This window comes from Aegilops tauschii, chromosome 6 (assembly GCF_002575655.3).
Source record: "Aegilops tauschii subsp. strangulata cultivar AL8/78 chromosome 6, Aet v6.0, whole genome shotgun sequence".
Lineage (NCBI taxonomy): Eukaryota > Viridiplantae > Streptophyta > Magnoliopsida > Poales > Poaceae > Aegilops > Aegilops tauschii.
Genome location: NC_053040.3, coordinates 484,761,233 through 484,773,292, shown reverse-complemented (window position 1 = coordinate 484,773,292; position 12,060 = coordinate 484,761,233). Strand labels below are relative to the sequence as shown.

The window sequence follows — 12,060 nt, the reverse complement described above, 5'->3', positions numbered from 1 at the left end:
GCCGGACGTGCTCAGAGCCCGCCATCGGCGCGCTCTAGGGCACCCCATGACCGTGCTCCCAGCCATCACCGCTCGTGCGGGCCTGCAAGAGGGCGCACACGTACGCCCTCGCCACCACCACATCATGCCATGATGGTCGAAGAGGAGGAGTTGGTGAGGAAGGTGCTCAAGGACTCGGCGGTCGAGTCCGAGCACGTCAAGTGGGACGGCCTTGACGTGCAGATGCCATTGTCGGCCATCGACGACGTCACCATCCCGGAGCTCGAGGAGATGAAGGAGCGACACGACACGGAGCTACGGTGGAACTTGGCGTTGGTGGACCAGTACTGGACGTGGACTACGATGGTGGCCATCACGGCCGCCGGAGTAGGGGGCGGGAGCCGTATAGGCAGGGGCCGATACGTGGTCACAGCCCATCGTGCCAATGCAGGCGCCGCGACCCTTGCAGTGCAACCACCGCAGCGGTCGCAGGCGCCACCGCATGAGGAAGACGGTGACGACGACATGCAATGAAGACGACCAAGGACGACGGCGACAACCGATCTATTGTTCATATTAGAGTTTATATCAAATGTATGATGGATATATAATTCGACCGGTACTTTTGGACCAAGTTCAATTTATTAGTTTAAGTTGAAGTCTGTGCCTTTTTTGCTAAGAAATGTAGGTCAAGCGTTGGAGTTGGACATGCCCGTGACTGTTCGATCGATGGAGAAAGAGGGGAAGAAGGGGGAGGGTTCAAATCGTTTCAGGGACCTACGTGCTGTCTTTCTCTGCTGGGCCTCCGGACAGGACAGGACAACAAAACTTTGGACACAAGAAAACGACGACAGTGAAGCAAGTGTAGAAACTCCAACGATTTTCATTCATACGCATAGCATAGGGAACTCCAACAATCTCTCAACCGCAAAATATACATGAACAAAGAGCAAAGGAAGCAGTACTATATCTGCTCCCTGGATTCAGTATCGATCACAGCTACTACTACCACTACCCGATCATCCGGCCGATTGCTACCAACAATTAACTGAACTGAGATATAATACTGCTAGTACAAAAGGAGTACGCATATGTATATGCCATCGTCGTCTGGCGATCCGGTATGATGATCCGACGTACTCGCCCGTCTCCGGCCGCGCGGTCGGCTCGGTCGACCGATCAGTAGCCCTGGCCGTGCCACGCCGGCGAGCTCGCGCCGTAGTAGCCGCCGTGGCCCTGGGACGGGGCCTGCGCCTGAGGAGCGTACCCGTAGCCGCCGTACGCGCCCCAACCAGCACCAGCGGCGGGCGCAGCCGGGTAGTAGGAGGCCGCAGAGGAGGGCTGCCACGGGTACGCCGCGCCGTAGCCCCCAGCACCGGCTCCATTCCACCCGCCGCCGAGGCCGAGCAGCTGCTGCTGGTGCTGCTGGCTCGCGGCCCACGCGGCGCCCTGTCCCCCGTACTGGTGACGCGCCGCGGCCTGGCCCCCGTACTGGTGGTGCAGCTGCAGGTCGGCGAGCAGCGCCTGGACCGCGGCGGCGTCGGCGTCCCCCTTCTTGCGCTCCTTGGCGGGCGGGAAGACGAGGTCGACCTTCTTGCCGGTGGCCTTGCGGAGGGCCTTGCGGAGCCGCTCGGGGTCGGCCGTGGCGAGCACGCGCACCTCGCCGGTGGCCTCGGCCGCGGTCTGGTCCACCGCCTCGACGCCGGGCGCCAGCGTGAGGTCCCGCACCGCGGCGCGCAGCCTGTCCGTGCACCCGTGGCACTTGCAGTGCATCGCCACCTTCAGCGCGAACTCCCTCGCCGCCACCTCCACCACCTTCTCCCCGCCGCCGTTGCCGCCGCTCTTCTTCTTCCCCATGGCAAGGCAGGCTACTCTGTCTCTCTCTCACACACAAACCGAACGAGCTGAAAGAAACTTGAGCAAATGAGGAAGCAGGGGAGTGGATGGAAGTGTGGCGGAACGAGGAGCGCCGGGGCGGGATTATATAGCGGAGCGGCCGCGTGCGATGGGAGACAGAGCGTGGGCGCGTGAGTGTGGAGTGTGGACCGGCGGGTCAAGGTCGGTCACGGCCGGCCAGTCAACCGGAGGGGCAAGCAAACCGGGCGCCACGCGACGGAGATTTCCGTGTACGTACGCTGGAGTAGCTCATCTGTCGCCGTCCGGTCCGGTCCGGTCCGACGTGATTTTGATTTGTGAGGTGACTACTCACTCACGTAGCTCACTCAGCTCACTCTGCTAGCTAGGTAGGGGGGTGCACTGCGGTGCCGCGCAGCCAGCTCAGTGGAGTGGAGTGGAGAGAGAGAGGTCTGGTCTTTGACCGCCGGTCCGCGGGGTGGATCCATCGGTTCCTTCGTTGGGAAGGAACGCAACAGCAGCGGCAGCAGCGCACACAATTTCCAAACTCTGAACGTGAAGCATGCATGGTCTATTTACAGTATGGAGTGCTGCTTCATCAAACGTACTGAAAATTGACAACTCGTGGACGTAGCAGGTACAGGTACATTTTTAGAGTATGGAGTGCTACTTGGCCATACTGAAATCAACCACTGTAGTACAGATCGTAGAAATGATAGGTCGATAGCAGCTCTCCTCACAATGCAGCTCCATGAGAGCAACAGACTGGCAAAAAAGGCTTAGACCACCTTAACCAATGTCCCCTATCTCTCTGACAGCCCTAAAGCGAAAAAGATAATCTCCTTTCTGAGAGTGAGAGAGAAGGACCGCAGGCAAGCAAAACGAGGGGTGTTTGGTTCAGAAGTCCTACGACTAATAAAAAAGACTCTATTAGTCCCTGTAGAAAAAGTCCCTCCTGTTTGGTTTCTAAAGACTTTTTAGGGACTTTTTCTAGTCTCTGGTACTAAAAAGTTCCTGAACCAAACACCCCCCGAGACATTGGGTGTCCATGTGCAGAATTTGGTGAGGCCAAAAACACATTGCCGGTCTTCATTCATGAGAAACCAAACTTTGGACAAGGTTTGCCCGAAACTGCCCAGTGATTCTGGCGCCGGCCAAGACATGCGCTTGCTTTTTGACCGAACCGGGCGGGTTTTGATTTGGATGGAGATGGGCTGTTCTTTCTTCACGCGCCCTGCACGTCGTTCAATTCACTTCGCCGTGTCCCGATGGGGGATTGCGGCAAACCATGTTGATCCGCGACCACGTGGTGGCAGGCGGAAGAAGGAGCTGCGCAATTCGCCGCTCCACAGAGACAGAGCAGGAGTAAACTAAAGACTGAAGCCCATTGACCGGACTCGCTCGAGTCGCGTCCGCCTCCGCGTGAGCGATCGTTCGATCGGGCACGCTGATTGGCCGTCACTAACTTACTATTGCTTGACGCGTAGGACACGGCTTCCATGCATCCACTTCAGTTCCTTCCAACACTAATTTTTTTGCACACTTGATGATTGTTCTATATGAGATGAGAAACAGAATCAGCTCTCAAGGGCATCCACGCACCGACGTTGTAATCCATAACGACCTGCCAGGATACTGATAGATACTTGCACACCTAAAATTTCATATGGAAACATACCTTAAAAGGTTTGTTCTTTTCTTTCATTCAGATGAATAAACATCACCTAAAGCTTTTCTTTTTAGTGGAAGAAAAGTGCACGCGCGACAAATTATTCAGCAAATACCCCAAGCGCCGCGACACAAGAGTGGCAATTTTCATTGTTATTTTTCCAAAATGAAAAAAAAACCGACATCAGATTTCAGACGTCCAGATCAAACGCCTTTTGTACCGTTGGATCATCTCGCATGGATTTCAAAGCAAAGCTCATGTCACTTCAATGTTGCAAAAGTTCGCGCAATCGAGCCAACGTTCACGTCGCTCCCTTTCCCAGTTTACCTCTTCATTTTCTCGTGGTCGTTCCTCATTTCTCCTCCACATGTCCTCCTATGTCGTTGACCCACTCTTCTATTCCAACGAAGAAACACGGCGGCGGCCCGACATTTTGCAGTTGTTTCCTGGAGGTTCCCGACGATTATTCAAGCATGCGGTGCGGGTGTATTTGTATTGTATTGAATTCTACTCCTGTTTTGTATTGAATTCTTTTGGAGATATTTTGTTTTCGTATGGCTTTTTTGTATGAAATTGTAGTACTTGATTAAGCCCAGACGATGTTTAGGCTTACTTAGTCCTAGGCCTCATAATATGAACTTTGTGTAGTATGTAGAATTTTGATACTGACCAAGCCTATGGCAAATTTGCATAAAATGTTTTTCAAATGCCCCCCATGGCAGAAGCATTCACACTTTATGCGGATGGCAAATTTGATTAAGCCCATGGCTTTGTGGTAGATGTAATTTTGAATTTTATCTTAGTCACATGACGATTTGTAGATATATTTTCATTATCTTGCGAGAGAAAATGCAACATGCCATGTCAAGTGTGTAAATGTCAATTTTGTGGCCCTCGATTGTTTTACCGGAAATAAAGTATGATTCGACATGAGATTACGAAAATAACATGAGATTTTTTTAACAAGCGTGTATGTGAAATCAAAACGAAACGGAATTCATATTTGTGTTTGCCATTAGACGAGTACTCTGTGCTTACAAATTTGCCATCTACATTCGAACACTAGGAAATTTTTTATAGCAGTTTTTTTTCATTTGCCATGATATTTTTTTTATGAAAAATTGCCATGTCACTTGCTATAGAACAATTTTTTCCAAGGGCATTTTTTTTATATTTTTGCCATGACCAACATATCAAATTTCACAAAACAAATGTCATGTCAGTTGTACCTTTTGTTCTCCTAAGCTCCCGTATGCATGGCAAATCTAGATTCCCAAGGTTGGCAAGCAATTGAACAAGCATATCTAGGTTCGCAAATAATTCAATCAAAATATCAAGCACTGTCAACTTTTATTTGTTTATAATTTTCTTTTTGCCATGGCAAAAATGTGTATAGCTGTTGTCATGTCACTGATATAGATTTTGCCATGTCACCAATACAGATTTTTTTTCAAGGATACACCAATACAGATTTTCCCCCCCCCCAACTCATGTACATTGCCATGGCAAATAGGAACGTGGAGCATGATCTACTTGCAGTATGGAGTGCTACTCCTACTTGAAACGTACTGAAAATTGACCACTCGTTGAAGTAGTAGCAAGTAGGTAGTGCAAGGATGGCAAAGCTCCTTCCCGCAAAAAAAAAGGATGGCAAAGGTCCTCCATCGAATTAACAAAAGGAAAGGAAAAATATACATTTTTTTTATGGAAAGAGAAAAAAAAAACTGATGGCGAGAGACAAGCTTAAGCACCCTTCTCTATCAGAGAACCCTGAGGGAAAAAAGATGATATCCTTTCTGGGAAAGAAGTAACCTTTGGCAAGCAAAACGGGGCGCTGTGTCCATGTACATTGCCTATCCTCATTGATGGAGAAGCAAACTTTGGACAAGCTTGGGTTTGCCAGAAACAGCCTCGTAATTCTGGCACCGGCCAAGGGCATGTCCCTCACTTTTGACCAAACCGGGTGGGTTTGATTTGGATGCAGCCATGCAGGGTTGTTGTTCTTCTTCCACGCGCAATGCACGTCGCTCGGGTCCGTGTGTCCGTCCCAATGGGAATGGGATGGAGGAAGGATTGTTCCCCAAAAAGAAAGATTGATCACATGGCACGAGACGAGCAGATGGGAAGGAGCTGCGCAATTCGTCGCTCCACAGTGTAGGAATAAACTAAAGACTCGAGTCGCCTCCGCGTGACCGATCGATCGTTCGATCAGGCACGCTGAATGGCCGTTGTTGCTATTGCTGGGATGGGATCTCATCTCATCTCCACCCCAACCAACCAACCCATGTTCCAAAATCAAATGCTACTTCGTTGTTTACTGTAGTTGACGCGCAGGACTTGGCTTTCCATGCATACATTTCGGTTCCTTCCTACACTATTATTTTTTGGCACTTGCGTCTTCTTTACTGAGAAGAGATGAGAAACAGAATCAGGTATCAAGGGCATCAACGCGCCGACGTAATATATGTCTGCCTGCCAGGATACTGATAGATACTTACATGAATATCACTGTTTATGTGGAAACATGCCTCAAAAGCTTTTTCTTTTTTCTTTCTCTTTCATTCAAACAAATAAACATGACTAAAAAGCTGATCGTGGAAGAAAAATGCACGCGCAGCAAATCAGCCGGCAAATGCTCCGAGCATCGCCACACAACAGAGCCAGTTTTCATTGTTATTTATTCGAAATGCTTTTCTGTTCAGATCGAACGTCTGTTGTATCGTTGGATCATCTAGCACCGATCTCAAAGCAAAGCTTATGCCACTTGGGCGTTAGAAGAGTTCCCGCAACCGAGCGAACGTTCACGTCGCTCCCTTTCCCCATTTACCTCTTCATTGTCTTGCGATCATTCCTCATTTCCCCTCCACATGTCCTCCTTTCTCACCGATTCACTCTTCTATTCCAACGAACAAATACGGCAGCATCCCGGCATTTTGTCATTGTTTCCCGGTGGTTCCCGACATTTAATTCAAGTGTGCAGTGCGGGGCGTAGGCAGGTTAGGTTCGGGGCGGTGCTGGTGGCTGCGGCCGCATTGGTGGTGGCCGGATCTATGGGTTATTGGTGGCTGGTGTTGCGCGAGGTGGTCCCCGGGGCTGGCGGAGTTGGAGTAGCCGAGGAGGTAACAGGCGCGGGCCATGGACGAAGGTGACGATGTGGATCTCGATGTGCATCTCGACGCGGGCGGCGAGGTGTGCTTGATGGCGACGACGCGGCCAGAGAGAAGCGTGGCCTTTGTAGACGGCGTCCGCTTTGTTTGGATGCGTTGTCGAGGGGAAACTACCGTATCATGGAAATCAAATTTGGCATGATATTTTTAGACCATGGCAAATCCCTTTTTTGCGCCATGGCAAATTTGATTTACAGACGATGACAAATCCACTTAATCGAACATTAGCAAAATGAACTTTTAAAACCATCGAAATTTTTATTTTTTGGACCATGGCAAATTTATGGAACAATCCATGGTAATTTTTTGTTCAGCACTATTATCGGCAAAACCATGCATCCCCTGTTTTGTGGCACCGACCGACCGACCGTCCAATTCCTCACCACGGCACTACGTATCACACGGAGGAGTCTGCTGCAGCGGCACAGAGAAGGAGCCGCGCAATTCCTCACCACGGCACTACGTATCACACGGAGAAGCACATTGACCCGGGCAACATTGTGAGTCGTCGATCGGTCGGGCCATGCAGGTGTTGCGCCGCGTGAGCCTGATGATGATACACCAGCACCGCGGAGGCATTGTTTCGTTTCTTTTGTTGGGGTCCCCGGTCGGCCGGCGCATGCATGTTCCACTTCCAAGTCTCTAAGACTTCATCGAAGTTTATGCCGACACCATGCCAGCGCCCGACATACAATGCCAGCTTCAAAAAGAACACCACACAGTTCACGCTGGTGCTCTTGCCAGCGGCCGACACACATGCCAGCACGCAAAAAGGGGCGGGAGTTCGACCACACCATCGCGGCCGTGGTCATGCCAGCACACCGCCGGCATACAAAAAAGGATGGTGCTCGCCGTCATAGATCACTCGTCGTCGAACTTGAGCATGTCGGCATGCATCTTCTTGAACCACGGCCTCTTTCTTGGCGACACGGTGTTGAGATCCACCTTCATGATCTCCACCCCCGTCATCATGCTAGCGAGAGCCACTTCTTTTGCCTTTGTCTTTGCAGTGGCGGCCTCGATCTCTAGCATCTTGGCTTGCTTCTCCGTTTCCATCTCAAGCATCCTCGTTTACTTCTCCGCCTCCATCTCAAGCCTTCTCCTTTGGATCTCCATGAAGGCGTTCATTTGCTCTTTCTTCTCTTGCCGACGCTTCTCCTCCCTCGAGTCCTTCTTGGTCATCATGTCCTCCACGGTTGCGATCAAGACGTTCGACGCCGCATCCCGCTTGTCCTCCTTCTTGGAGTTGGTCTTCCCCCGCGGTCGTGCCTTCTCGCCCGCCCCAACCTCCTCCACGTCGTTCTTCCCCCCACGCGCCATGAGGGCGGCAAATTGCGCCTTGAACTTCTCCTCGTCTTTGATGACCCTCCAACAATGAGAGAGATTGAAGGACTTGCCTTCGTGTTGGACCTTGAATGCCTACAAATGAATTGCATTGAAGCATATTGGCAAATAGATATGGAAATGGACATGCAAGCATAAACCGAATGACACAAAAGAGGGGCGCTTGCATGGATACCATGTCTTGCATGCCGATGCCGCTCACGGGGCGTGCCTTGATGCTTGCAAGAGTGGCACAAAACTTGTTGCACCACCTTCCATCGCTTCGAAATGGATACCCACCCGCGCGTGCTTTGCATTTGGTATGGCGGAAACTTCTTGCGTTCATGGAATTTGCGATGGACACGAGTCCAAAAGGTTGATGCCTTTTGTTCTGCACCTGTCGTGGAATTGTCACGGCAGATGTCCTCGTGAAAGGACTTAGTCGTGGAGCCATCGCAACTAGGAAGCTCAAAGGGGTTAAAACGGGACAAAGGACACGAGGGTTTATACTGGTTCGGCCCCTTGCGGTGAAGGTAAAAGCCTAATCCAGTTGAGGTGGAATTACTAGGGTTTCGATGACCAGGGAGCGAATCCGCTATGCCCGGCTCTCGATTTGATGTTACTTGCCCTAAACTGCCGCCGGGTCGTCCCTTTATATACAGAGGTCGACGCCCAGCAGCTCATAGAGTCCCGGCCGGCTCATAAACAGCGTCCGGCTCGGTGACTACTTAATCTTGCCTTACAATACAAGTTATGCTCTTATGGCGGTTTATCACTACAGGCCTTAAGTCGCCTTTGGGCTTCGGGCCCTTAACTGAACCGCCATCTTCAAGCTTGATATTGGGCTTCATATGATGAATCGCCATAGCGTAACTCGACCCCTCCTGGGCGGGTTACACTAGTAGTTATATCCCCAACATTAGGCCCCAGATTGATTTGAACCGGTTCATGTCAATCTTCAATATTTAAGAAAAAATCTTTTGTCTTCCACCTGTGCGAGAATTTATAACCCGCCATGACGTCATCTTCTGGATTCATGGAAACCCGCCGTGACGTCATCTGCTATTTAGTTCATTTTTTATTCAATCATATCCCAACGGATCCTTATCTTAATGACCGTCCTGCGAATCGAGGCGTCTGAGTAGCTGGATAACCATGTTTGGCCTCCTCGTTTTTCGCGCCCGCTTTATCAGTCTTCCCTTATAAATAGGCACGACCTTAGGTCTTTCTTCATTCTCCCCCTTTCGTCGTCTTCTTCGTCTCGCTACTCCACTGCTGCTCGAGCTCCACCGCCACCGCCGCCGCAGAGCACCTCGTCTTCGTCGACCTTGGCCGTTGCATCAACCTGAATCGATCAGAGAACGGCAGCGATCCTCCGCAGTAGATCTGCAGCTGTAAGTCCTCGCCGTCCCGTACCTCAGATCCGCATTTAGGGTTTGCGAGTTCCTCTGTGTCTTCCGCTGTTCATCACAGATTTCTCTGTGGCTCCTTCATTGCATCTTCTTTCGATTTCAAAAGGAATACTAAACTCATGCGGTAGTTGTTTTGCATCCATTTCACATGCTAATAGATCCCTTTTTCTAGTTCAGAGGCCTCATTAGAACTCACGAGCTCATCTGTACTAGATTTTTAGGTCTAGAATATTTCCTTTTCTGAACAGCCATTTGATCCAAATTAATTGTTGCGTCATGTGAAACCTGTTTTTGTATACTTAGCCAATGCCTGTATCTTGATAGATCCACTTAGCCATTGGCGGCTCACACCACCGGCTCTAATTTGAGATGCTCAATAGATAACTTCAAACGCGCCCGGCGGCTTAAATAACCTCAACTGCTCATGGCGGCTTAAATAATCTGACATAATTAACCATACACCATTAGGCCCCTTTGCAAGCCGCCATCTTGAGTATGAATTGAAGTATTTCTCTCCGGCTTAAATTTGAACCGGAAATTTTTATTTTTTCGTAGGCTTCCATCCCACAATGCCGCCCAAGGCTCCCAAAGCGCCCGTTACATGCAACTGGGTCAAATCCATCGTCACAGACAACACATTTAATGATTTTGTGAAGACTGGTTATCTGCCGAAGAAGGAAGTCATGTCCTATCGTGCTCCTGATCCGACAGAAGAAAAACCTCAACCCAAGGAAGGGGAAGTTATCGTCTTTACTTATCACATGAACCGGGGCTTTTCTCCACCGGGCTCAAAGTTTTTCAGAGACGTCTTGCACTTTTTTGACCTGTGACCTCAAGACATCGGGCCCAATTCCGTGTCAAATATTTGCAATTTTCAAGTGTTCTGTGAGGTGTACCTTGGAGAAGAACCCAGCTTGCTACTCTTTAGAGAGTTATTTTATTTGAATCGCCAGAATGAACATGCCAATGGGCCCAGCTTGGAACTCGGCGGAATCTCAATCCAGCGACGGAGAGACTGTCTCTTTCCATATGCCGAACCGCCGAGTCACCCTAAAGATTGGAACCAGACGTGGTTCTATTGTCAAGATACTTATCCGGCTAATGAGAACCCTCTGCCCGGCTTTCGCGCCCTGCGCCTCGAGTCCACTCACCCCTTGCCAGATAAACTGTCTCCTGCTGAACGTCAAACACTTGCCCCCACCATGAGTAAGGTCAAGGCTCTTCTGGGGAATGGCTTAAACGGCATTGATTTGGTCCGGGTTTGGCTTGCCTGGCGGGTTATTCCTTTGAGCCGCCGCCCCAGCTTGATGTGCGATTACACAGGCCAAAAGAATGATCCTCTGTGGCACAGCCCTGATGACTTACCTGAGGATGTCATTGATGATATGACAAAGTCTCTTCTGAATGAGAGCCTGGCAGATTGTGGCAAAGTAGGTTTAAGTCCTTTCTGCAAAGCTAACCCGGCTCCAGCGTTAGCCATTGACTTCAGCATTTTTACCTTCAACTTTGACAATTTCGTCTTTACTCAAAGAACCTTGTTGCAATTCACAGGCTGATGACGAATTTTGGAAGGTCAAGTATGACCATGAAGCTGCAAAGAAAGCCAGGAAAACCAAGAAAGCCACCAGGAAAGCCGCTGCTCGGAAGAAGGGGAACAAGCCTAGCGCCTCAGATATGCTTCATTTAGAAGATACCTCCGAGTCAGAGGTAGCTCTTGACTCTTTAGGCTCCTTTTTTAACCATCTTATTGACATCGATTATCATCAGGAGGATACAGGAGCGAGTCATGCAACGGTTGAAGAGGTAACTATAATTTCCTCCGACTCCGAGCCTTTGCCAAGACAGAAAGTCCGAAGAGTAACCCGGAAAGTAAGATTTTCACATCCTTTAGCTTACCAAGATCCTCAATTTCTTTTGAAGCGACAGATTCATGAGAGCCGGAGGCAGACCCGGACCAGTAAAGATGCGGAACTCTCCTCCGGCTTACCTGATGTAACAAGAAAACGCCGGACCGAGGTCATCTCCGATTTACATTCCTTTTATCCTTTGGCGGGTCTCACTCGTCAACCGCTCAATTCTTCTGACTCAAATTATCAGGGAACTTCACCTTCCTCTGGCGAATCAATGCAGTCCAATTTGCCGGCTTTCAAAACCGCTCCAGGGTAATGATAACCTGCTTAATCTGTGCTTAGTTCAACTTGTTGTATTTTTACTGACCTTTTGATTTTTATGCAGTGGTCAAGCAAAGCCCAGCAAAAGGGCGAAGAAGAACAAGCCAGCTGTCGTGGAATTGTCACGGCAGATGTCCTTAGTGTCAGGACTTAGTCGCGAGGCCAGCGCATCTATGTGGTAGCTTGAGAGGGGTTGGGCGGAATCGAGAGACGCAACACAAGACAAGGATTTAGACAGCTTCGGGCCCCGGGAAACATCATCCGGTAATAGCCCTACATGCTGTTTGTGGCTAGGTTTCATTATGCTCATGAGAGAGTCGTCGGTAAGCCGGCTCTTTGTGTCTAGCCCTAGATATTGTTTCTTGTTGCTTGTCCCTTCTTTGGGGAGCCCTGCCCCTCCTTATATAACTTGAAGGGGCGGCTTACATGCAGAGTCCTGGTAGGATTAGAACTAACTTATTCTCTATTACAAGTCGGATAGAAGT

General features: G+C 49.9%; 1 protein-coding gene across 1 annotated transcript; it reads right to left on the bottom strand.

The window, feature by feature from the left end:
- Positions 1-842: 842 nt before the first annotated feature.
- On the bottom strand, positions 843-1,952 carry LOC109762406 (uncharacterized). The gene has a single exon (XM_020321257.4). The coding sequence runs from the start codon at positions 1,834-1,836 to the stop codon at positions 1,159-1,161; it is 678 nt and encodes a 225-aa protein (XP_020176846.1). The 5' UTR covers positions 1,837-1,952; the 3' UTR covers positions 843-1,158.
- Positions 1,953-12,060: the final 10,108 nt, after the last annotated feature.

Coding starts and splice junctions, on each gene's coding strand:
- LOC109762406 (XM_020321257.4), bottom strand. CDS start 1,836: ATGGGGAAGAAGAAGAGCGGCGGCAACGGCGGCGGGGAGAAGGTGGTG.